Source organism: Salmo salar, chromosome 27, assembly GCF_965601325.2.
Source record: "Salmo salar chromosome 27, fSalSal1, whole genome shotgun sequence".
Taxonomy (NCBI): Eukaryota; Metazoa; Chordata; class Actinopteri; order Salmoniformes; family Salmonidae; genus Salmo; species Salmo salar.
Window position 1 is genome coordinate 37,742,583 of NC_138317.1, and position 24,172 is coordinate 37,766,754.

Sequence of the window (24,172 nt, forward strand, 5' to 3'; positions counted from 1 at the left end):
CCCCTCGGGCTGGGCCAGGGGACAGGAGGGCCCCTCGGGCTGGGCCGGAGGGCAGGAGGGCCCCTCGGGCTGGGCCGGAGGGCAGGAGAGCCCCTCGGGCTGGGCCGGAGCGCAGTCTGGCCACTCCGGCAGTTCAGCGCAGTCTGGCCACTCCGGCAGTTCAGCGCAGTCTGGCCACTCCGGCAGTTCAGCGCAGTCGGGCAGCTCCCACGACTGTTGACTGGCGGGCAGCTCCCACGACTGTTGACTGGCGGGCAGCTCCCACGACTGTTGACTGGCGGGCAGCTCCGACGACTGTTGACTGGCGGGCAGCTCCGACGACTGTTGACTGGCGGGCAGCTCCGACGACTGTTGACTGGCGGGCAGCTCCGACGACTGTTGACTGGCGGTGCTGGGCTGACGCACTAGACTCCTGATGCGTGGGGCTGGTACTGGACGTGCCGGCCTGGAGACACGCACCTCCATGCTAGTGCATCTAGCGGGAAACACCGGACCGAAAGGGCGCACTGGCGGTCTTGAGCGCAGGGTTGGCATCACCCCTTCCGGCTCGATGCCTACTTCGCCCTGGCACATGCGGGGCGCTGGTACCTTGCCTACCGGCCTGAAAATCCCAGGCCTCACCACAGCCCCAACCCCAAAGCACGGGACCTGTCCAGTCTGCCCTACAAGGGTACGGGGAGCTGGCCTGGGGCTGTAATCTCGCCCCGCCAAATAGCCCTTGTGCCCCCCCCTAAAAAATTCTTGGGGCTGCCTCCAACATTCCTCCCTCCCTCACTTGCCTCTGTCCTCTTCTCCGCTGCTTGGTCCTTTGGTGGTGGGTAGTTCTGTCACAAAAAGAGCCGTGTTGAATAGACCAAACTGCAGCGGGAATATGGATGCTCATGTTTTAATTCAAAAAAGGAGTAACGCATCCACTGGAAAACAATATACACGACAGGAACAGTTTTGCAGGCACACAACACGCAGTGCAAAAACAACTACCCACGAAAACCAAACAAACACACACCTACTTATGGGACTCCCAATCAGAGGCAACTAGAAACACCTGCCTCCAATTGAGAGTCCAGCACCCAAAACTACACATAGAAAAACAAACCTAGAACCTATACCAAACTAATACACCCCACTACACCACACACAAAACCCCATAATACAAAACAAATATACCTCTGCCACGTCCTGACCAAATATAATAGAAATAATACCTAAATATTGGTCAGGACGTGACAGCAAGTCAGTTAAGAACATATTCTTATTTGCAATGACGGCCTACACCGTTATAACCAAGTTATGGAGTGAGCATGATTCATATCTAACATAAATAAGTTAATGATATAGCACTGAATATCTAACATAAATAAGTTAATGATATAGCACTGAATATCTAACATAAATAAGTTCATGATATATCACTGAATATCTAACATAAATAAGTTCATGATATAGCACTGAATATCTAACATAAATAAGTTCATGATATAGCACTGAATATCTAACATAAATAAGTTCATGATATAGCACTGAATATCTAACATAAATAAGTTCATGATATAGCACTAAATATCTAACATAAATAAGTTCATGATATAGCACTGAATATCTAACATAAATAAGTTAATGATATAGCACTGAATATCTAACATAAATAAGTTCATGATATAGCACTGAATATCTAACATAAATAAGTTCATGATATAGCACTGAATATCTAACATAAATAAGTTCATGATATAGCACTGAATATCTAACATAAATAAGTTAATGATATAGCACTGAATATCTAACATAAATTAGTTCATGATATAGCACTGAATATCTAACATAAATTAGTTCATGATATAGCACTGAATAAGATCAATGGCTGATCCGGTTTTGTAAAATTGGTTATTTGACTTGACTTTCATCCCATCTGGTAAAATAATGCAAAATTCTAATTGAAAAACATAATGACATTTGTGTCATAAATGAGTGATTTCTCAGGTGGATTAGTTTTAACATGATTGGCCTGCAGTGTGGGAGGGTTACAGGTGACCTTATCACCCTCTTCCAGTCCACAGATCTGTCTCTCTCTTTTGTCACACAGGGAGGTTAGGAGATCCAAGGTGCAGACTCAGGAAAGCCTTCACTTAAAAAAGAATGTAGTGCGGCCCAGCCCCCAAAGTGACTCTTCTTCGGAGGATGCCTGTGTGTTGTTTTAGGAATGCCTCATAATCTTGCCAACCCCCATTGTCTCACCTCTTAGAAGCAGTTCTGTTGTTTTTAGAGGTCTGTAGATCTGATGTCTGATTGGAGGATAACTTAACAGTAATGCTGTTGGTCAACATCTCAGATTTTGAGTCGAAACAACTTAGATGTTATACAGCTAATTGACTCAAATGTAAAAGGGTCTAAGATTCATTCTCTTTCTCTTCCTGACCTGCTGTGCTGAGATACCTACACTCTTTCTCTCTCTCCCATGAGCTATGGGCCGTGGCACAAACCATGGTTTCTTTGTCTCACTCTGATCATGCCTAGAATAATGCTTAGTTAATGCTTTGTAACTTAAGCTTATACCTTGTATAATGCTATCATTAATTTTTACAAAGTAATTCAATACAGTTGTAAATGGAATTCCAGTCTCATGGCCATTCCTTGATCCTAATCAGCTAAATGCATAATACTTGGTTGCACCTGGTTTAACAATAGTCTCTTGCATATTGCTATTTATCTTACGGAGTCAGATAGTCATTTAAATTGGCTAATTGCATAGTCTTGTCATGAGGCGCATGTGAGCTATATATATCATTGTGGCTTCTCTTTGCATTACCAGTGTTACATACACTACCGTTCAACAGTTTGGGGTCACTTAGAAATGTCCTTGTTTTTGAAAGAAAAGCCAATTTTTTGGGCCATTAAAATAACATAAAAGTTATCAGAAATACAGTGCAGACATTGTTAATGTTGTAAATGACTATTGTAGCTGGAAACGGATGATTTTTTATGGAATATCTACATAGGCGAACAGGGGCCCATTATCAGCAACCATCACTCCTGTGTTCCAATGGCACGTTGTGTTAGCTAATCCAAGTTTGTCATTTTAAAAGGCTAATTGATCATTAGAAAAGCCTTTTGCATTTATGTTAGCACAGCTGAAAACTGTTGTTCTGATTAAAGATGCAAGAAAACTGGCCTTCTTTAGACTATTTGAGTATCTGGCGCATCAGCATTGTGGGTTCGATTACAAGCTAGAAAATGGCCAGAAACAAAGAGCTTTCTTCTGAAACTCGTCAGTCTATTCTTGTTCTGAGAAATGAAGGCTATTCCATGCGAGAAATTTCCAAGAAACTGAAGATCTCGTACAACGCTGTGTACTACTCCCTTTACAGAACAGCGCAAACTGGCTCTAAACAGAATAGAAAGAGAAGTGGGAGGCCCAGGTACATAACTGAGCAAGAGGACAAGTACATTAGAGTGTCTAGTTTGAGAAACAGACGCCTCACAAGTCCTCAACTGGCAGCTTCATTAAATAGTAACCGCAAAACATCAGTCTCAATGTCAACAGTGAAGAGGCGACTCCAGGATGCTGGCCTTCTAGGCAGAGTTCCTCTGTCCAGTGTCTGTGTTCTTTTGCCCATCTTAATCTTTTATTGGCCAATCTGAGATATGGCTTTTTCTTTGCGACTCTGCCTAGAAGGCCAGCATCCCGGAGTCGACTCTTCACTGTTGACATTGAGACTGGTGTTTTGCGGGTACTATTTAATGAAGCTGCCAGTTGAGGACTTGTGAGGCGTCTGTTTTTCAAACTAGACACCCTAATGTACTTGTCCTCTTGCTCAGTTGTGTACCTGGGCCTCCCACTCCTCTTTCTATTATGGTTAGAGCCAGTGTCTGTGTGTTATTCTATCTCAGTAGTTTACAATATATTACAGGAGTGTTGGCCAGAACTGAGCTATTATTTACAATAAATAACTGTATCTCTTTCCTGTTGTAGACTTCTGTCTGTGTCTTATCCATGGAATACAAGAGAGAGGTTAACATAATCAACAGTAACAACCCTAGCAGGCCATAAGTCAGGGGCTGGTGTCTATACTCTTGTGTGGGAATCTGGAATATAATTACGCTCCTTTCCTAGAACACCAGCAAACACTGGGGTACAAATCAATAGTCTCACCAGGGAGAGAGAGGTCGGAGGTTTTATTCAGCTTGTGGTACCATGGGATCCCTCGTATGCAAGTTCGTGCCCCACTTCTTCTGGTTTAATGTTTTTTTAGTGTGTTTAAAAAGAAAAATGTATTTAACCTTTTTTTAACTAGGCAAGTCAGTTAAGAATAAATTCTTATTAAAAATGACTGCCTACCCCGGCCAAACCCGGACGATGCTGAGCCAATTATGCCCCGCCCTATGGGACTCCCAATCACGGCCAGATGTGATACAGCTTGGATTCGAACCAGGGACTGTAGTGGCGAGCTAGCTATATGTAGCTACATATACATCACAGCATGGTAATGAGAAGCATCACTGAATAAAAAGAGATTTCAGAACATGTTTTGTTATTACTTTATTAATTATTATTATCATTAATATTATTCAAGTTTAGATGTAGACATCTTTGCCATCTTTGTTACATTTTTTTGCATGTAAAACCCTACAACACAAAACATAAAGGTGGTAGCAGAAAAAACTAAATAAAGAAACAAACAATCTAAAACCGACTTCTATGCAATAAAGTGTAAAAACAAGAAACAACATTCAAAAAATGATGGTTAAAACATTTACCAAAACATTTGCCTTTTTTGCCATGTCCGTGTCCACACTGGTTTACTGGCTTCTTCCACACACAGATAATCCTGTCTGTCCATGTTGTTTCTTCTTCCACACACAGATAATCCTGTCTGTCCATGTTGTTTCTTCTTCCACACACAGATAATCCTGTCTGTCCATGTTGTTTCTTCTTCCACACACAGATAATCCTGTCTGTCCATGTTGTTTCTTCTTCCACACACAGATACTCCTGTCTGTCCATGTTGTTTCTTCTTCCACACACAGATAATCCTGTCTGTCCATGTTGTTTCTTCTTCCACACACAGATAATCCTGTCTGTCCATGTTGTTTCTTCTTCCACACACAGATAATCCTGTCTGTCCATGTTGTTTGTTTTTCCACACACAGATAATCCTGTCTGTCCATGTTGTTTATTCTTCCACACACAGATAATCCTGTCTGTCCATGTTGTTTGTTTTTCCACACACAGATACTCCTGTCTGTCCATGTTGTTTATTCTTCCACACACAGATACTCCTGTCTGTCCATGTTGTTTATTCTTCCACACACAGATACTCCTGTCTGTCCATGTTGTTTCTTTGTCTTCGTCTATTTTTGCAGTACCTGTGTACAGCATGCTAATAACACATTTTAACACAATCATTTTTCTTCCTTGGAAATAAAACAGAATAACTGAAGTGCAAGCGTTAACATTTTTCTAATTCAAACTTAAAACAAAAATTGTTCCTTATGTTATTTGAAATCACATGAATGTTTCTGTGAAATAATTTTAGTATTATTATTACAGTTTCTTTGTTTCTGAGAGGCGTTTGTAGAAACATTTTAAGGCTATGTTGATTTCATCGCTATTTCACACAAATCCTCGCTTGCCGAATCCCAGGCAGACTCTAATTACATTATCCCCTGATCATGTATTAATAGCAATGTACATCAGAGGATGGACAGGTTAGATTGAACTCATGTTTGATTCCTTTCAGCAGCAATGGGAATCATATGAAGAAGTGCTCACACAAATGGAAGAGAGAGAGAGAGAGAGAGACAGAGAAAGAGAGCGAGACAGAAAGAGAGGGAGAGAGAGACAGAGAGAGAGAGAAAGAGAGCGAGACAGAAAGAGAGAGGGAGAGAGACAGAGAGAGAGACAGAGAGACAGAGAGAGAGAGAGACAGAGAGAGAGAGAGACAGAGAGAGAAAAAGAGAGAGACCGAGAGTGAGTGAGAGAGCGAGAGAGAGAGAGAGAGAGAGAGAGAGAGAGAGAGCGAGACAGAGAGAGAGTGAGAGAGAGAGAGCAAGACAGAGAGACAGAGAGAGCGACAATGAGAGAGAGAGACAGAGAGAGAGAGACAGAGAGACTGAGAGAGACAGAGAGAGCGTGAGACAGAGAAAGAGAGAGAGAGAGAGAGAGAGAGAGAGAGAGAGAGAGAGAGAGAGAGAGAGAGAGAAAGAGACAGAGAGAGAAAGAGAGAGAGAGAGACAGGGAGAGACAGAGAGACAGAGACAGACAGAGGGAGAGACAGAGACACAGAAAGATAGAGAGAGAGAGACAGAGAGAAAGATATACAGGGAGAGAGGCAGACAGAGAGAGACAGAGACAGACAGAGAGAGACAGAGAGAGAGAGAGAGAGAGAGAAAGAGAGAGAGAGATAAAACGCATGAATGGGAGTCTTTTAGAGCTGAAACAGGTGGTCTACTTGCAAAGTAATAACAAGCTAAATAGAGGGATAATGTTGCTGTGTGGTAACATTTGTTTTGTCGCTCAAATGGTATTAATCTATCTACATAATGTCAAATGCTTGGACTACAAGGCCATAATCCAGGTTGAGGTGTTACGCTACATCTAATTTGATGAACAAAACACTCAACATTGTTGATATTCAATGGCTTCTTTCTGTCAAAAGGCACCTTTTTCACCTGTACATGGAACAAGTAGAATTTCATGCTATGTTCAAATCAAGTCCCAAAATGACTAAAAGCCAAATATTAAAGTATTATATAAATGCAATAGACATACAAAAAAAAAGGGGGCCTTGTGTACGGTATAGTCAGTTGAAATACCTGGATTGTAAAACATATGATGCTCAAAGCTATAAAGCTCACTGAACAATACTTATAACCAAGCTACAGTATATCAGCTTCTCTTAACAAAAACATACAGGATGAACAAAGTCCAATACAGAGCATCTGTATAGACAATAAAGCATTTCAAAGTGTACGAGCAGGAGCATACAAAGAAAGACATGGAATGGATAGTGCCTCTGTGCCATTCAAACAAACAGAAAAAATATTTTGACTGCATTTCATCTCCCATTCAACCTTCTGACAAAAGGCCTCTGTTTTGTTACGTGATCGTCCTGTCCTGTCCACATGAGAGAAAAATACTCTGAATTGCAGGAATTTTGCTTCATTACCTTGTTTGCTACATTTGCAAATGTAAACAGTTTTGCAGAGCCAAGCTCGTGGCCCTTTACTCAATGCAAAGTCAATGTTGCATATCAACATACCAGGTAGAAAATACTTTGTTCAATATATCAGGCACTGATATTATGAATTTTTCATATTAACAACTTAGAAAAAAATATTGCTTTTTGCATTTTTCTTCCTTCCCAAATGTCTTTAGTGATATAAGGTTTGTTTCCTAGCAACTAAGGCAGCAGCTTAAAATGTCTAGAGGAAGTTCTGTGACAATAGACTTCCCAAAAAATAAAAAAAAATAAAAAACAGTATCCATAACTAAAATACATTAAACATAGACACTTAGTTGGATGTTAAGTGGAGACCGATGCAACTGAAACCACTGTAGGATATGTTTTTTGACTCAGCCACGGGCGTTCCCTGAGGACGTTTATTTGAGGACGATCCAATCACTAGTCATCGCTCTGCCCATCCACCGTGAAGGAGATTATGACAGACGACTGATGTTTCCCATCTCCCCATTTTACATATCAATTCACACTTCCTCATTCCATTTGGAACAGTGAACCAACCAGGTAAGAGAACATCCAACCCATGCAGATGTACCTTGTTGTTCGCTGAACTGCCTTGTCAAAGTAACACTTCCGAATAAAAAAATAAACAATAGCAAAAAAAAACAACATAAGCGTCTATTTGTAGTACCATTTTCTTCAAAAGCGTTTTCCTTTACAAAAAAAGAAAAAGGAAACAGCCAATCGTTTGTTCTGTATTATGTCCAATATAAATGTTTAGATGATATGAGTTCCCTACAGAAGCTATCATGGCACGTTGAGCAAGAAGTCTTCTTCTCATTCAATCATTACAGTACGCTTTTGTCCGTTTATTTTGTTCTTTTTCATACTGCTATGCCTGTGCTAAAAGTCCAAGTCTGTGGCGCACTAAAATCACACAGAATCGTTTGGAGCATCGGCCTCAGCATCGGCCTCAGCATCGGCCTCAGCCTCGACGGTTGGCAGGTGAAGCCCTCTCTGTATGTGTGTGGTGAAGTCGTACTTGTCTGCGCAGGCATGCAGGCAGATGCTGCACTGGAAGGGCCCTCCATCAGCATGGCAGCTCATGTGCAGGGCGTGCATAACTTCATCCAGGAAGAGGATGCCACAGTGGATGCACTTACTGGTCAGCTCATCCTGAGTGCCCTGGTCCACCCTCTCCTTACTGGTCAGCTCATCCTGAGTGCCCTGGTCCACCCTCTCCTTACTGGTCAGCTCATCCTGAGTGCCCTGGTCCACCCTCTCCTTACTGGTCAGCTCATCCTGAGTGCCCTGGTCTACCCTCTCCTTACTGGTCAGCTCATCCTGAGTGCCCTGGTCCACCCTCTCCTTACTGGTCAGCTCATCCTGAGTGCCCTGGTCCACCCTCTCCTTACTGGTCAGCTCATCCTGAGTGCCCTGGTCCAATCTCTCCTTACTGGTCAGCTCATCCTGAGTGCCCTGGTCCACCCTCTCCTTACTGGTCAGCTCATCCTGAGTGCCCTGGTCCAATCTCTCCTTACTGGTCAGCTCATCCTGAGTGCCCTGGTCCAATCTCTCCTTACTGGTCAGATCGTCCTGAGTGCCCTGGTCGACCCTCTCCGGCTTGGCTGCAACGTCTGGGGGAGGAGAAGGCTGGGGGGATGCCCCCTCTTCTACTTTCTCCTCTCTTGTCTCCTGCTGCTCTCTATGCTTCTCATCCTCCTTCCCTGCCGGGACCGTGGGCAAGGCCCGTTTGTCGGCGCTGCTGCTCTTCTCCTTGATGGTAACGGCAGAGGCAGTGGAGCCGTTGGCGGTGGGGGCCGGTTTGGAATGTTTGATGGCCAGGTCGAGAGGGATGTCGCTTTCGGGACCGGCGGAGGGCGGGAGAGGGAAGTGTGGGGGCAAGCTAAAGGTATGGTAAGGCACAAAGCTTTGGCAAGGGTTGGGCAGACCAGGCATGTGGCCTAGGTACTGTGGGTTGCCCGGAACAGACATCTTGTACTTAGTCCAGAAGCGCATCCAGTCGGACTCGCTCTGCAGGTCATTGTGGATGAAGGGCAGGCTGAAGAACGGGTACTGGTACTTCTCGATGGGGCTGCCCGGTGGCGAGTAGCTGGCCTGTTTGGAGGGACGCATGTACTTCTCGATGGGGCTACCCCTCTCGGTGGACAAGCTACCCTTCCCCTCCAAGCCCGTGTGATGGACCCCAGCCGAGCCCACCCCGTTCCTCTCCGCCCCTCCCTCTGCAGGGTTCTTGTTGTGTATGTGCAAAGGAGGCATTCGCTTGTGGATCTCCAGGGTTTGGCTAACTAGGAAGGAGTGGGTGGAGCGGGGGCTGGGGTGACCCTTGAACCCAGAGGACCCGTAGGCCTCGTACTGGCCCAGGGAATTCTGGGGCTCCCCTTTACGAGGGACAGGCACTCCTTCCGAGCCTGGCCCATCCTCTCCTGGCCGGCGCTCCAGGGGACTGCCATTGAGGCGCTCCTCGCTGCTGACCCTCTGCTGCTTGGAGCCCACAGGTTCGGTGGGCAGAGGGTCGGGGTTGAGGCGCTTCCGCGTGCGCCGGCGGATGATCTGCTCGCCATTGTTCTGCTTGATGATGTTCAGCGGCCGGGGAGTCTGGTGAGAGACAAAGATAGATATTTTATTTATGTATGTATCAAGCTATACATAAAAACATTTACATAAATATGTCCTTAATAATAGGAATTTCATAGTAGAGATTATTACCAGAGCATGTCACAACACTAAGGGCTTGATTCAATCCATATGGCTGAATATCGTCGCTATAGTGTGATTGAAACTTAAAGGCAATGTTCCTGCGTTCACGGAGACTGCATTCACGGTAAACACTGCATATGTCGGTTCATTCGGAAAAATTCCCTTTAAATTTCAATCGTGCTATACCGCGGATCTTCAGCGATATGGATTAAATCAAGCCCTAAAACGATCCCAGAATGACTGCAATATAAAAAGGGGAGAGTCAGGCTGTAGTCAGTGTAGCTTAATCCTGATAGTTACAGCTCTTCTGTCCTCCACTGCCCCCCCTCCCCCCTCCCGTAACCCCCTCTGCTCCCAGGCCGCCACCCAGTCACAGCTGGGCAGACAGGAGACACGAGCACCTGGCCTCCGTCTAGCGCTGACACACAGACAAGCCTTGCCCTAGGGCAGCGCACATTGCTTATTACAGCCCAATAAGGGGCAAAGGCCTACTGTAAATACTGCAGGAGTGTTGCTGTACTGCAGATGGCACGCAACTGTTTAAATGGGAACACGTTTTATTTACTGCAAGATCCACAGAATAGTAGATGTAGCCTACAGAATTCTCTCATTAACTAGCCACTTCATTTGTTTAGCCACCAGGCAAATACAGTAATCATTAAACAATATATTTTAGGGTCATCATTTCTTCGTAATTTCTGTGTTTGCATGTGATATGACATGCCCAAAGCATTGACTTGAAAGATACAGAAACATCCAGTCTCGTCTGGAGGAGGAAGTCTGTCTACCTTTAGGGCATATTTGAAATGGAAGACAAAAATGAACATTCTTGCCCTCATTTATCACCTCGGCCTTTCCTTCCAATTCCTTTCCTGTTCTACTTATTTTTTCTCTCCTTCTTGCCACAGGTAGGGTTTGGCATTTACCACCAACTTCTCTCAGGTGACACCTCACACGGCAATGCCGACAGACATGTTTTCATACCAACGTTTCGCCACTTTCCAAAGAAATCTCCCAGAAATCACTGCGAGCCCAAACTAATGGGCACACAAGAGAGAGAGAACATTTTAAATGGAGGTGAGGACATTTCCATTGCACTGCTCCCTACACATACTGCATATGAAGAAATGACCAGAAGAGAATATGAATTAAAGGGATCAGATTGGCCGCATTGCAGACTGAATTCTAGGTGTGAAATGTCCCTGAGGAATCAATCCCACACCATACCGCTGCCTCTCAGCTTGTCTTTGTGATGGACAATCTGTTGTCATGTTCCTGGGGAAAGGAAACCCATCATTTCAACCTCCAAAATAGGGGGGGTAAAAAATAAATAAAATCATCCATGACACAGTTAGGAAGATAGGAAGTATTATCCCTCCCTACATACATACAGTATGGCTATTTATTCAGAAACACGGAGCAGAGTATGTGAGCGGAGTTGAGTGGTTGGAAATCCCGCTCATTGCTCCACATCCTTTTCAACCGCTCCGCTAAAAACCACTACTCACTCACAGGGAGAGAAAACTGCCGCTCCAAATTCGCTCTATTTTTGTGGCTGGATCAACGATTTGGTTTTGAAGTATTGAAACCAAACCATACGATTTGAATGAAAAGTATTTGAATAAACATGAACATTTTATGTAAGAAGCGCTCACCATTTTAAATATGTCATATGAAACAGCATATAAACACTAAATATGTCAGGAGACAGACAGGGAGTCTAAGAAGGCTATATGATTTCAATTATTTCAAGACTATAGCCTACAAAGAAACACATTGTGAGTGTGACACACTAGGCTGGTAGGGAGTCAGGGACATTAGGTCCTCAGCATTTAAACAACATTTCTTTGTATTAAATCATTATAGTCTATAAATTGTGCATACAGGCTGTGACTTAGCCTACTTAGAATGAAATACAAATGAAATAAAAAATGACTTATTAGTGCCTTTAAATACATTTTTAGAAACACGAGTTTGTCCAGTCTGTGGCTTCAGGCTCATGCGATGGTGGCTTCAGGCTCATGTGATGGTGTCTGGAGAGGCGGCCAGCAGTGGGGAATATCCTCTCCACACTTGCAGAGCCACTGGGGATGCTAAACACCCTTTAGGCCACTCTTGCCAGGCTGGGCAGACATGCAGAGTTGTTTTTACATTTTTCTATAGATAGGCCTAAAGCTTTTAAGGCAAAATAACCCAATAAAATCAGAAAGCTCCTTGAACATGGGAATAAGCCAGGCCAATTGGGCCAAAATCAATTATGGCCTATTGTATAGATAATAAAACAAAAATGAATGAAACGTTTAAGAGATCTGATTTTTGTTTATAAATACTTTGCTACAATGACACACTTAATTATCTACAAACCTCACTCCTTTCTTTTAGCATGTGCACATAGTAAGTACACCATCATGTTTTGGGGATATGTGTCTTTTCAGATTCCACAATGATTCTTTAGTTGTGGACACTACATCACCACACTCCCTCTCTTGGTTCTCTTCTTCGTAAGTCACCCTGATTTAGCAGCTGTGTGTTTTATCAGTTTCTTTATGAAAAGGTTGTATTTACAATGGTGTTTGTTCTTGTGGCAACAGGTCACAAATGTTGCTGCTGTGATTGAACACTGATCACCCAATAGATATGGGAGTTTATCACAAGTGGATTTGTTTTCAAATTCTTTGTGGGTCTGTGTAATCTGAGGGAAATATGTGTCTCTAATATGGTCATACATTTGGTAGGAGGTTAGAAAGTGCAGCTCAGTTTCCACCTCATTTTGTGGGCAGTGTGCACATAGCCTGTCTTCTCTTGAGAGCCAAGTCTATGGCGGCCTTTCTCAATAGCAAGGTTCTGCTCACTGAGTCTGTACATAGTCAAAAATGTCCTTCATTTTGGATCAGTCACAGTGATCAGGTATTCTGCCACAGTGTACTGTATTCTCTGTTTAGGTCCAAAAAGCATTCTACTTTGCTCAGCTTTTTGTAAATTTTTTCCAATGTGTCAAGTAATTATCTTTTTGTTTTCTCATGATTTAGTTGTGTCTAATTGTGTTGCTGTCCTGGGGCTCTGTGGGGTCTGTTTGTGTTGGTGGACAGAGCCCCAGGACCAGCTTGCTTAGGGGGCTCTTCTCCAGGTTCATATCTCTGTAGGTGATGGCTTTGTTATGGAAGGTTTGGGAATCACTTCCTTTTAGGTGGTTGTAGAATTTAACGGCTCTTTTCTGGATTTGGATAATTAGCGTGTATCGGCCTAATTCTGCTCTGCATGCATTATTTAGTGTTTTACATTGTACACTGAGGATATTTTAGCAGAACGCTGCATGCATAGTCTCAATTTGGTGTTTGTCCCATTTTGTGAATTCTATAATGGGCAATGGGTTCTATAACTGATTCAAGTATTTTTAGCCAAATCCTAATTGGTATGTTTTTTTTTATGTTCCTTTAGATGGCATAGAATGCATTTCTTGCCTTGTCTCTCAGATCGTTCACAGCTTTGTGGAAGTTACCTGTGGTGCTGATGTTTAGGCCGAGGTATGTATAGTTTTTTGTGTGCTCTAGGATAACGGTGTCTAGATAGAAATTGTATTTGTGGTCCTGACAACTGGACCTTTTTTGGAATCCCATTATTTTTGTCTTACTGAGATTTACTGTCAGGGCCCTGGTCTGACAGAATCTGTGGAGAAGATCTACGTGCTGCTGTAGGCCCTCCTTGGTTGGTGAGAGAAGCACCAGATCATCAGCAAACAGAAGACATTTGACTTCAGATTCTAGTAGGGTGAGGCCGGGTGCTGCAGACTGTTCTAGTGCCCTCGCCAATTCGTTGATATATATGTTGAAGAGGGTGGGGCTTAAGCTGCATCCCTGTCTCACCCCCCGGCCCTGTGGAAAGTAATGTGTGTTTTTTGCCAATTTTAACCACACACTTGCTGTTTGTGTACATGGATTTTATAATGTTGTACGTTTTTCCATAAACACCAATTTCCATCAATTTGTATAGCAGACCGTCATGCCAAATTGAATCAAAAGTTTTTTTTTAAATCAACAAAGCATGAGAAGACTTTGCCTTTGTTTTGGTTTGTTTGTTAAGTAGGGTGTGCAGGGTGAATACGTGGTCTGTCGTACGGTAATTTGGTAAAAAGCCAATTTGACATTTGCTCAGTACATTGTTTTCGCTGATGAAATGTACAAATCTGCTGTTAATGATAGGGCAGGATTTTCCCAAGGTTGCTGTTGACGCATATCCCACGGTAGTTATTGGGGTCAAATTTGTCTCCACTTTTGTGGATTGGAGTGATCAGTCCTTGATTCCAAATATTGGAGAATATGCCAGAGCTGAGGATGATGTTAAAGAGTTTAAGTATAGCCAATTGGAATTTGTGGTCTGAATATTTTATCAGTTAATTTAGGATACCATCAACCCCACAGGCCTTTTTGGGTTGGAGGATTTGTATTTTGTCCTGTAGTTCATTCAATGTAATTCAAGAATCCAGTGGGTTCTGGCAGTCTTTAATAGTTGATTCTAATATTTGTATTTGATCATGTATATGTTTTTGCTGTTTGTTCTTTGTTATAGAGACAAAAAGATTGGAAAAGCGTTTTATCCATACATCTCCGTTTTGGATAGATAACTCTTCATGTTGTTGTTTGTTTAGAGTTTTCCAATTTTCAAAGAATTGGTTAGATTCTATGGATTCTTCAATTACATTGAGCTGATTTCTGATGTGCTGTTCCTTTTTTTCCCCGTGGTGTATTTCTGTATTGTTTAAGTGATTCGCCATAGTGAAGGCGTAGTCTCAGTTTTCCTGGGTCTCTATGCTTTTGTTTAGATAGGTTTCTCAATTTCTTTTTTAGGTTTTCGCCTTCTTCAAACCATTTGTCATTGTTGTTAATTTTCTTAGGTTGTCAGCTTGACATTTTTTGATTTGATAGGGAAGCTGAGAGGTCAAATATACTGTTTAGGTTTTCTACTGCTAAGTTTACACTATTTACACTATTACAGTGAAACATTTTGTCCAGGAAATTGTCTGGAAGGGATTGAATTTGTTGTTGCCTAATAGTTTTTGGGTAAATTTCCACACTACTTTCCTTCCATCTATAGAATGTATTAATATTATGCAGTTCCTTTGGCTTTGATGCCTCATGATTAGGGATGGGTATCATTAAGATTTTACCAATACTGCTTATCGATCCGGTACTTTAACGGTATTCTTCTCGGTTATTTGTTTTTACGAGAAAAAAAATGAAACAAATTAAGAACAGAATCATCATTGCTTTATTTTCTGAAATGTAAAATAAAGAAAAGAAACAATTACTTACAGCAAAAGAAACAGCAATGTTTTGAACAAATCACTATTATAGACTAATGTTGTGATGATGGAAATGTAAAACAAATGAAATAAACAATATTTTCCTGCAAAAGAAAAGACAGTGGTACAGAACAACATGGGTGGGGGCTGCAGGTAGACTGCAGAAGCACTAACAGTTCTTAGCAGTTCTTCTGGAGAAAGATCAACATATTTGCCTTCTCTGGCAGAAGTCGGGACCTCTCCTGGCTTATTGTGTCCCCTGCAGTCGAAAATACCCTCTTGCTAGGGGTGGAGGAGGCTTGAGCACAGAGGTAGCTTGTTGCAATGTTTGTGAGTCGGGGCAGAGTAGCTCTCTTCTCCAACTTCTCCCACTACATCACAGGATCTTCAGCCATGGGGATGGGAGGCAGGCTTTTGTAGAGCTCGACCTCTAGGTCAACAGGCTCACTGAGGGTGAGGGACGAGGTGTCCTGTTGGATCGTCAACCTCAACTCCCTGTCCTCCTCTGAGAACAGCTCCTCCAAGGCACTACTTGTTTTGTACAATGGAGGGGCTGTCTCCTCCATTTCCACTCCTTCTCTTTCAGGCTCCTCCTCCTGTTGCTGGTGGTCTGTGTCTGTCTGCTCCGGCTCCTCTGACAGCCCTGGTGTTGCTCCGGTCACATTGGCCTCAACAGTTGCCTTCCTCAGCCTGTCCCAGGTGGCGTCACTCACCGGCCTCCCTTTAAATCTGGGGTCCATTGCTGTGGCCTCAGAGGTTCTCCCACACCTTCTCTTTGATGGTTTCCACAAACGTTGTATCTTCATGCTTCACAGTGAAGTGCTCTTCCAGTTTGTGGATGATGGGTATAATCTGTCCACAGGTGGCATTCTTTTCACATGACACACACAGTGTGGATGTATAGAGGATTCTCATGAGCTGGACAAAGTCCTCAGCTGCTGCTTGGATCGCTGGATACTGCTCCATCAATCTCTCCACCATTAGATAGAGCGAGTTCCATCTGGTCTTGACCTCAAGGATGAGTGAGTGTTGCTGAAGGCCTGAAACAACAACAAAAAACAACATACATTTAATTACTGCACACTTAAATATTGAATTAAATTGTTAAATGTGGGAATTTCAAAATAATACTTTAATAGATTGAACTGGCTTCTTACCAAGGAGCTTTTGCTCTTCCTTCAAGACTGTTTTGGACATCGAGGATCTCTTCAACCACATGACCACTGCTCTGATTCAGGCTGCCCATTTATCAATGGAAGTCATTTAGTAGATTTTCTGTGCTGTCAGATTCAATGTGTGTGCAAAGCATCCTATTTTTAAGATGTGTAGCCTCTTCATGGCAACATCCATATTAACAGCATTATCAACAGTCACAGCTACAATCTTGCTCGACTCTGTCTCAAACTCTTCCAGAATGTCTGAGAGCTCCTCTGCCACTACTTGGCCAGTTTGCGATTTGTACACTGACCTTCTGTTTTACACTGCCCTGGTGTGGAGGACCTTCTGTTTTACACTGCCCTGGTGTGGAGGACCTTCTGTTTTACACTGCCCTGGTGTGAAGGACCTTCTGTTTTACACTGCCCTGGTGTGGAGGACCTTCTGTTTTACACTGTCCTGGTGTGAAGGACCTTCTGTTTTACACTGCCCTGGTGTGAAGGACCTTCTGTTTTACACTGCCCTGGTGTGAAGGACCTTCTGTTTTACACTGCCCTGGTGTGGAGGACCTTCTGTTTTACACTGCCCTGGTGTGAAGGACCTTCTGTTTTACACTGCCCTGGTGTGGAGGACCTTCTGTTTTACACTGCCCTGGTGTGGAGGACCTTCTGTTTTACACTGCCCTGGTGTGGAGGACCTTCTGTTTTACACTGCCCTGGTGTGAAGGACCTTCTGTTTTACACTGCCCTGGTGTGGAGGACCTTCTGTTTTACACTGCCCTGGTGTGAAGGACCTTCTGTTTTACACTGCCCTGGTGTGGAGGACCTTCTGTTTTACACTGCCCTGGTGTGAAGGACCTTCTGTTTTACACTGCCCTGGTGTGGAGGACCTTCTGTTTTACACTGCCCTGGTGTGAAGGACCTTCTGTTTTACACTGCCCTGGTGTGGAGGACCTTCTGTTTTACACTGCCCTGGTGTGAAGGACCTTCTGTTTTACACTGCCCTGGTGTGGAGGACCTTCTGTTTTACACTGCCCTGGTGTGAAGGACCTTCTGTTTTACACTGCCCTGGTGTGGAGGACCTTCTGTTTTACACTGCCCTGGTGTGAAGGACCTTCTGTTTTACACTGCCCTGGTGTGGAGGACCTTCTGTTTTACACTGCCCTGGTGTGGAGGACCTTCTGTTTTACACTGCCCTGGTGTGAAGGACCTTCTGTTTTACACTGCCCTGGTGTGAAGGACCTTCTGTTTTACACTGCCCTGGTGTGAAGGACCTTCTGTTTTACACTGCCCTGGTGTGGAGGACCTTCTGTTTTACACTGCCCTGGTGTGGAGGACCTTCTGTTTTACACTGCCCTGATGTGGAGGACCTTCTGTTTTACACTGCCCTGGTGTGGAGGACCTTCTGTTTTACACTGCCCTGGTGTGAAGGACCTTCTGTTTTACACTGCCCTGGTGTGGAGGACCTTCTGTTTTACACTGCCCTGGTGTGGAGGACCTTCTGTTTTACACTGCCCTGGTGTGAAGGACCTTCTGTTTTACACTGCCCTGGTGTGAAGGACCTTCTGTTTTACACTGTCCTGGTGTGAAGTACCTTCTGTTTTACACTGCCCTGGTGTGGAGGACCTTCTGTTTTACACTGCCCTGGTGTGGAGGACCTTCTGTTTTACACTGCCCTGGTGTGGAGGACCTTCTGTTTTACACTGCCCTGGTGTGGAGGACCTTCTGTTTTACACTGCCCTGGTGTGGAGGACCTTCTGTTTTACACTGCCCTGGTGTGGAGGACCTTCTGTTTTACACTGCCCTGGTGTGAAGGACCTTCTGTTTTACACTGTCCTGGTGTGGAGGACCTTCTGTTTTACACTGCCCTGGTGTGGAGGACCTTCTGTTTTACACTGCCCTGGTGTGAAGGACCTTCTGTTTTACACTGCCCTGGTGTGGAGGACCTTCTGTTTTACACTGCCCTGGTGTGAAGGACCTTCTGTTTTACACTGCCCTGGTGTGGAGGACCTTCTGTTTTACACTGTCCTGGTGTGGAGGACCTTCTGTTTTACACTGCCCTGGTGTGGAGGACCTTCTGTTTTACACTGCCCTGGTGTGAAGGACCTTCTGTTTTACACTGCCCTGGTGTGGAGGACCTTCTGTTTTACACTGCCCTGGTGTGGAGGACCTTCTGTTTTACACTGCCCTGGTGTGGAGGACCTTCTGTTTTACACTGCCCTGGTGTGAAGGACCTTCTGTTTTACACTGCCCTGGTGTGGAGGACCTTCTGTTTTACACTGCCCTGGTGTGGAGGACCTTCTGTTTTACACTGCCCTGGTGTGGAGGACCTTCTGTTTTACACTGCCCTGGCTTGTGTAGTGCACTGTAACAGTGAGGTAGTGGTCCTGACAGAGGCTGGTCCACCCGTCTGATGTGATGGCCAGCTTTGGCACGTCCTTCAGCTCAGTGTACACATTGACCTTTTCTACACCATACCAGGTAGGAAGTAACTCCTGGAGGGAGGGGTACATTTGGGGTTGAGCTCCTTGCTCATCTCCTGACAGTAAAAAAATATATAGTTTTCATGTGTTGAATTATCATTATTGAATGTTTGTGTTGTTGTGTGTTGCATTGTGGAGTGATGGGACTAACATACAACCCTTTAACACTACTATTTCCTGAAAATGAATACAACTCAATATGTACTGACAGACTGTTACCTAAAGCCCTTGGACTCCACTGTTGCAAAGGGCAAGTGTAGGCCTTTCACTATGAACTTGGTCACAGCTAGGTGGCTACCTGGCTACCCTCTCCTCAGTCATCCTCCCACTAGCTGCCAGCGTGAAGGGACTTTGGGCTGGTCTTTGGCTTGGACCAGCTGCATTAGAGGGAGGAGTGGGTTGGTTCATTGTAGCTGCAACTTTAACAAAAAGTAGCAAAATCTTTAAATGGGTGATTGAATTTCTGAATGCACCCATAGCTAAACAATCAGCTGGCTAATGGTTCCTTTTGATCATGAACCCATGTTCTCATAATCTAGTTAACTCAGTGTGTGGGATCTAGGCTGCTAGCATACATACCTAATGTAGATCAGACAACGAGAGATGAGCTACGAGCTAGCCAGTGAAACTGTTTCTCTGCCTGTACATGATGCACTTTCCATAGATGTTTGGACAGATTGCTCGTGTTTCCACCCTTACAAGAAAAAGTCTTGTTGCACTTGTGGCAACGGAGCATCGTCAGCATCGACTCTGGTGAAGTGTAACCACACTTCTGAACGTATAGTTCTCTCCGCCATCGTCACTAATTAAGAGCAGGGTCTTTCTTTTGTGTGTGTGTGTGTGTGTGTGTGTGTGTGTGTGTGTGTGTGTGTGTGTGTGTGTGTGTGTGTGTGTGTGTGTGTGTGTGTGTGTGTGTGTGCTGTAGCGTGTGAGAGATCTCTCTTCTGGATTGGGAATAGTGAAAACGCATCATAGACGAATGTCTTAATCATATTGCAAATTAGAAACGGTTGGTGAGATAAAATGTGCAAGATAACGTTTATGTAGCAATAATAAATAGGAAATCTTAATTTCTCCAGTACCGAAAGCAGAACCGATAACATCAGATCTTATCGATACTACGGTCTTTCATAATTTAGCCTCGGGGCCCGTTTAATACCGGGTTTTGGCACCCATCCCTACTCATGATTGAGCATAGCTCTGTTGAAGTAGTGTGATGTTGCTGTGAAGGGTGTCAGTGGACTGACTGTGAACGCTCTAAGAGACTCTGGGTTGAGGTCAGTGCTAAAGTAGTCTACAGTACTACTGCCAACAGATGAGCTATAGGTCTACCTACCATAGGAGTCCCATCGAAGTCTACCATTGACAAGGTACATACCCAGCGTCTGACAGAGCTACAGAAGTTGTGACCCATTGTTTTTGGTTATGTTGTCGTAGTTGTGTCTAGGGGGGCATATGGGGGAGGGAATGCTGTCACCTCCAGGTAGGTGTTTGTCCCCCTGTGTGCTGAGGGTGTCAGGTTCTTGTCCAGTTCTGGCATTTAGGTCACCACAGATTAGTACATGTCCCTGGGCCTGGAAATGGTTGATCTCCCCTCTAGGATGGAGAAGCTGTCATCGTTAAGGTATGGGCATTCTATTGAGGGGATACATGAGGACATTTTTCTCTGTTGAGAATCATTTTCTTATTCATTTCTAGCCAGATGTAAAATGTTCCTGTTTTGACAAATTTTATAGAGTGAGTTAGGTCTGCTCTATACCAAATTAGCATACTGCCCGAGTCTCTTCCCTGTTTCACACCTGGTAGTTTGGTGGATGGGACTACCAGCACTCTGTAACCTAGAGGACAACCATAGTGTCTAGTGTTGTTTTTGAGTGGTTTAGGCCCGGACCATCACCGTCTCTCTCTCTCTCTCTCTCTCTCTCTCTCTCAGCCAGCTGTCAAAGATGTCTGTCAGGAGCAGGAAGAGAGGAGAAGCAGAGGATGATTCAGACCAGAAGAAAGAAAGAGTGCCCTCTACTGACCGGAACATTCTGAACCCACACAGCCACGAACGCTCTTTGTCTTCCCTTCTCTCTCTCTCTCTCTCTCTCTCTTTCTCTTGCTCTCTCTCTCTCTCTGTCTCTGTTTCTCTCTGTCTCGGGTCTCTCTCTCCGTTTCCGTCTGTCTCTCTCTGTCTCTCTCTCTCTCTCTCTCTGTCTCTGTCTCTCTCTCAATTCAATTCAATTTAAGGGCTTCATTGTCATGGGAAACATATGTTAACATTGCCAAAGCAGGTGAAGTAGATAATAAACAAAAGCGAAATAAACAATAAAATGTACAGTAAACATTACACTCACAGAAGTTCCAAAAGAATAAAGATATTTCAAATGTCATATTATGTCTGTCTCTATCTCTTTGTTCTTCCTTCTCTCTATCTCTGTCTCTCTCTCAAGTCAATTCAATTCAATTTAAGGGCTTCATTGTCATGGGAAACATATGTTAACATTGCCAAAGCAGGTGAAGTAGATAATAAACAAAAGTGAAATAAGCAATAAAAATGTACAGTAAATATTACACTCACAGAAGTTCCAAAAGAATAAAGACATTTCATATCTCTGTGTCTCTCTCTCTCTCTCTGTGTCTCTCTCTGTCTCTGTCTCTCTATCTCTTTGTCTCTCTCAGTCTCTCTCTGTGTCTCTCTGTGTCTCTCTCTCCCTTTCTTTCTCTCTCTCTCTGTCTCTCTCGCTCTCTGTGTCTCTCTCTCTGTCTCTGTGTCTCTCTGTCTCTCTCTCTCTGTCTCTCTCTGTCTCTCAAGTCAATTCAATTCAATTTAAGGGCTTTATTGTCATGGGAAACAAATGTTAACATTGCCAAAGCAGGTGAAGTAGATAATAAACAAAAGTGAAATAAGCAATACAAATGTACAGTAAACATTACACTCACAGAAGTTCCAAAAGAATAAAGACATTTCAAATCTCTGTGTCTCTCTCTCTCTCTCTTTGTGTCTCTCTCTCTCTGTCTCTCTCTCTCTTTGTCTCTCTCAGTCTCTCTCCGTGTCTCTCTGTCTCTCTCTCCCTTTCTCTCTCTCGCTCTGTTTCTCTATCTCTGTCTCTCTCTCTCTGTCTCTCTGTGTCTCTCTCTCTCTCTATCTCTGTGTGTCTCTCTCTCTGTCTCTGTGTGTCTCTCTCTGTGTTTCTCTGTCTCTGTCTCTGTGTCTCTCTCTCTGTGTCTCTCTGTGTGTCTGTGTCTCTCTGTCTGTCTGTGTGTCTCTCTCTCTCTCTCTCTCTCTCTCTCTCTCTCTCTCTCTCTCTCTCTCTCTCTGTGTCTTTATGTCTCAATTCGTCTCTCTATGTGTCTCTCTCGCAATTCAATTAAATTGAATGATGGCACGATGTAACAATATACATATTGCCAGAGCTTACTTTGGAGATTTACAATATTAACATCATTGAAATAATAATAATCAATATTGTCAACGGGACAACAGCAACAACAATAATCAAGGGTGAAAATAACCGTACATTGAACAATAACAATAACAATAACAATAACAATGGCATAGAGGACATTTGCAGGTTGGTTGGTTTATCAATTACTGTCCCTCATCTTATGGCAGCCAGCAATGTAGGTATTTCAATTTGAATTAGTTTTAATTGCGTAGAATGCCCTGTGTGCTTTCTCTCACAGATCATTCACTGCCTCATTAAGGCGTCCAGAGCTCATTTTTAAACCTAAGTAATTGTAGTGTGTGCAGTACTCTATATATTTAAACCTCAGTAATTGTAGTGTGTGCAGTACTCTATATATTTAAACATAAGTAATTGCCGTGTGTGCAGTACTCTATATATTTAAACCTCAGTAATTGTAGTGTGTGCAGTACTCTATATATTTAAACCTCACTAATTGTAGTGTGTGCAGTACTCTATATATTTAAACCTCAGTAATTGTAGTGTGTGCAGTACTCTATATATTTAAACATAAGTAATTGTAGCGTGTGCAGTACTCTATATATTTAAACCTCAGTAATTGTAGTGTGTGCAGTACTCTATATATTTAAACCTCAGTACTTGTAGTGTGTGCAGTACTCTATATATTTAAACCTCAGTAATTGTAGTGTGTACAGTACTATATATATTTAAACCTCAGTAATTGTAGTGTGTGCAGTAATATATATATTTAAACCTAAGTAATTGTAGTGTGTGCAGTACTCTATATATTTAAACCTCAGTAATTGTAGTGTGTACAGTACTCTATATATTTAAACCTCAGTAATTGTAGTGTGTGCAGTACTCTATATATTTAAACCTCAGTAATTGTAGTGTGTACAGTACTCTATATATTTAAACCTCAGTAATTGTAGTGTGTACAGTACTCTATATATTTAAACCTCAGTAATTGTAGTGTGTACAGTACTCTATATATTTAAACCTCAGTAATTGTAGTGTACAGTACTCTATATATTTAAACCTCAGTAATTGTAGTGTGTGCAGTACTCTATATATTTAAACCTAAGCAATTGTAGTGTGTACAGTATTCTATATATTTGAACCTCAGTAATTGGAGTGTGTGCAGTACTCTATATATTTTCTACCAATTGAGAACTTTGGTCTAATTCCCTGAGATCTGGATCTTCTCTGGAAAATCATTATTTTTTGTATTTTTGGGGTTTACTACCAGGGCACAGGTCTCTCTCTCTCCCTCATTTTTCTGCAGAGAGATCCAAGTCTAGTAAAAGTTCAGGACATGTTTAGCCAACAGTTAGACAACAGATTGACAGTGTAATGCCATAGACAAAGGAAGGTGGGGGGAAGACGCAGACAGAAGAAAGGTCATCTTCATTCTGCCACCATCTTGACCTTTTATTTGACTTTCTACAATAGCTCATAATTACCTCTCTTACAGGATGTTCCATCTAAAACAACCCTTCAACCTATTCACATGTTGCAGCATGCATCTATTTCCATACTGTTGCTGTGTCTGTCAAGAGCGTTAGGTCGGTGGTCCCCTGCTGTTGTGAACCAGAACCTGTGTGTCATACATTAGAAGTCTCTCACTGGCATCCTCTACCATACACAAAGGCCTACACAATACAAAAGCCTTGGTATTTCCAGACTCCATAAGTGGATAAGTGATTAACCTTTAATGTAGGTACCTTTCTCATTGTGATATGACTACCGTCTATGTTGCCTCCTCACAAAGCTAGTGCCTTCATCATTGTCTGCATCCCAGATGGCACCCTATTCCTTATATAGTGCCCTACTGTTGACCAGGGCACATAGAGAGCCCCATAAGGCTTTGGTCAACAGTAGTGCACTACGTAGATAATAAGGTACTGTGTGTCTCTGTTGCCAG

At 43.3% G+C, this 24,172-nt stretch overlaps 1 protein-coding gene across 3 annotated transcripts in view; it reads right to left on the bottom strand.

Annotated features, from left to right (window-relative positions):
• Window positions 1-4,522: 4,522 nt before the first annotated feature.
• The window catches only part of LOC106589004 (zinc finger transcription factor Trps1), a 211,392-nt gene continuing 191,742 nt past the window's right edge, over window positions 4,523-24,172 (bottom strand). For all 3 annotated transcript variants that reach the window (XM_014178623.3, XM_014178625.3, XM_014178624.3), the window contains exon 7: window positions 4,523-9,800. In XM_014178623.3, the coding sequence (XP_014034098.2) occupies window positions 8,115-9,800 (1,686 nt within the window). In that variant the 3' untranslated portion in view covers window positions 4,523-8,114. The remainder of the gene's footprint in view (window positions 9,801-24,172) is intronic.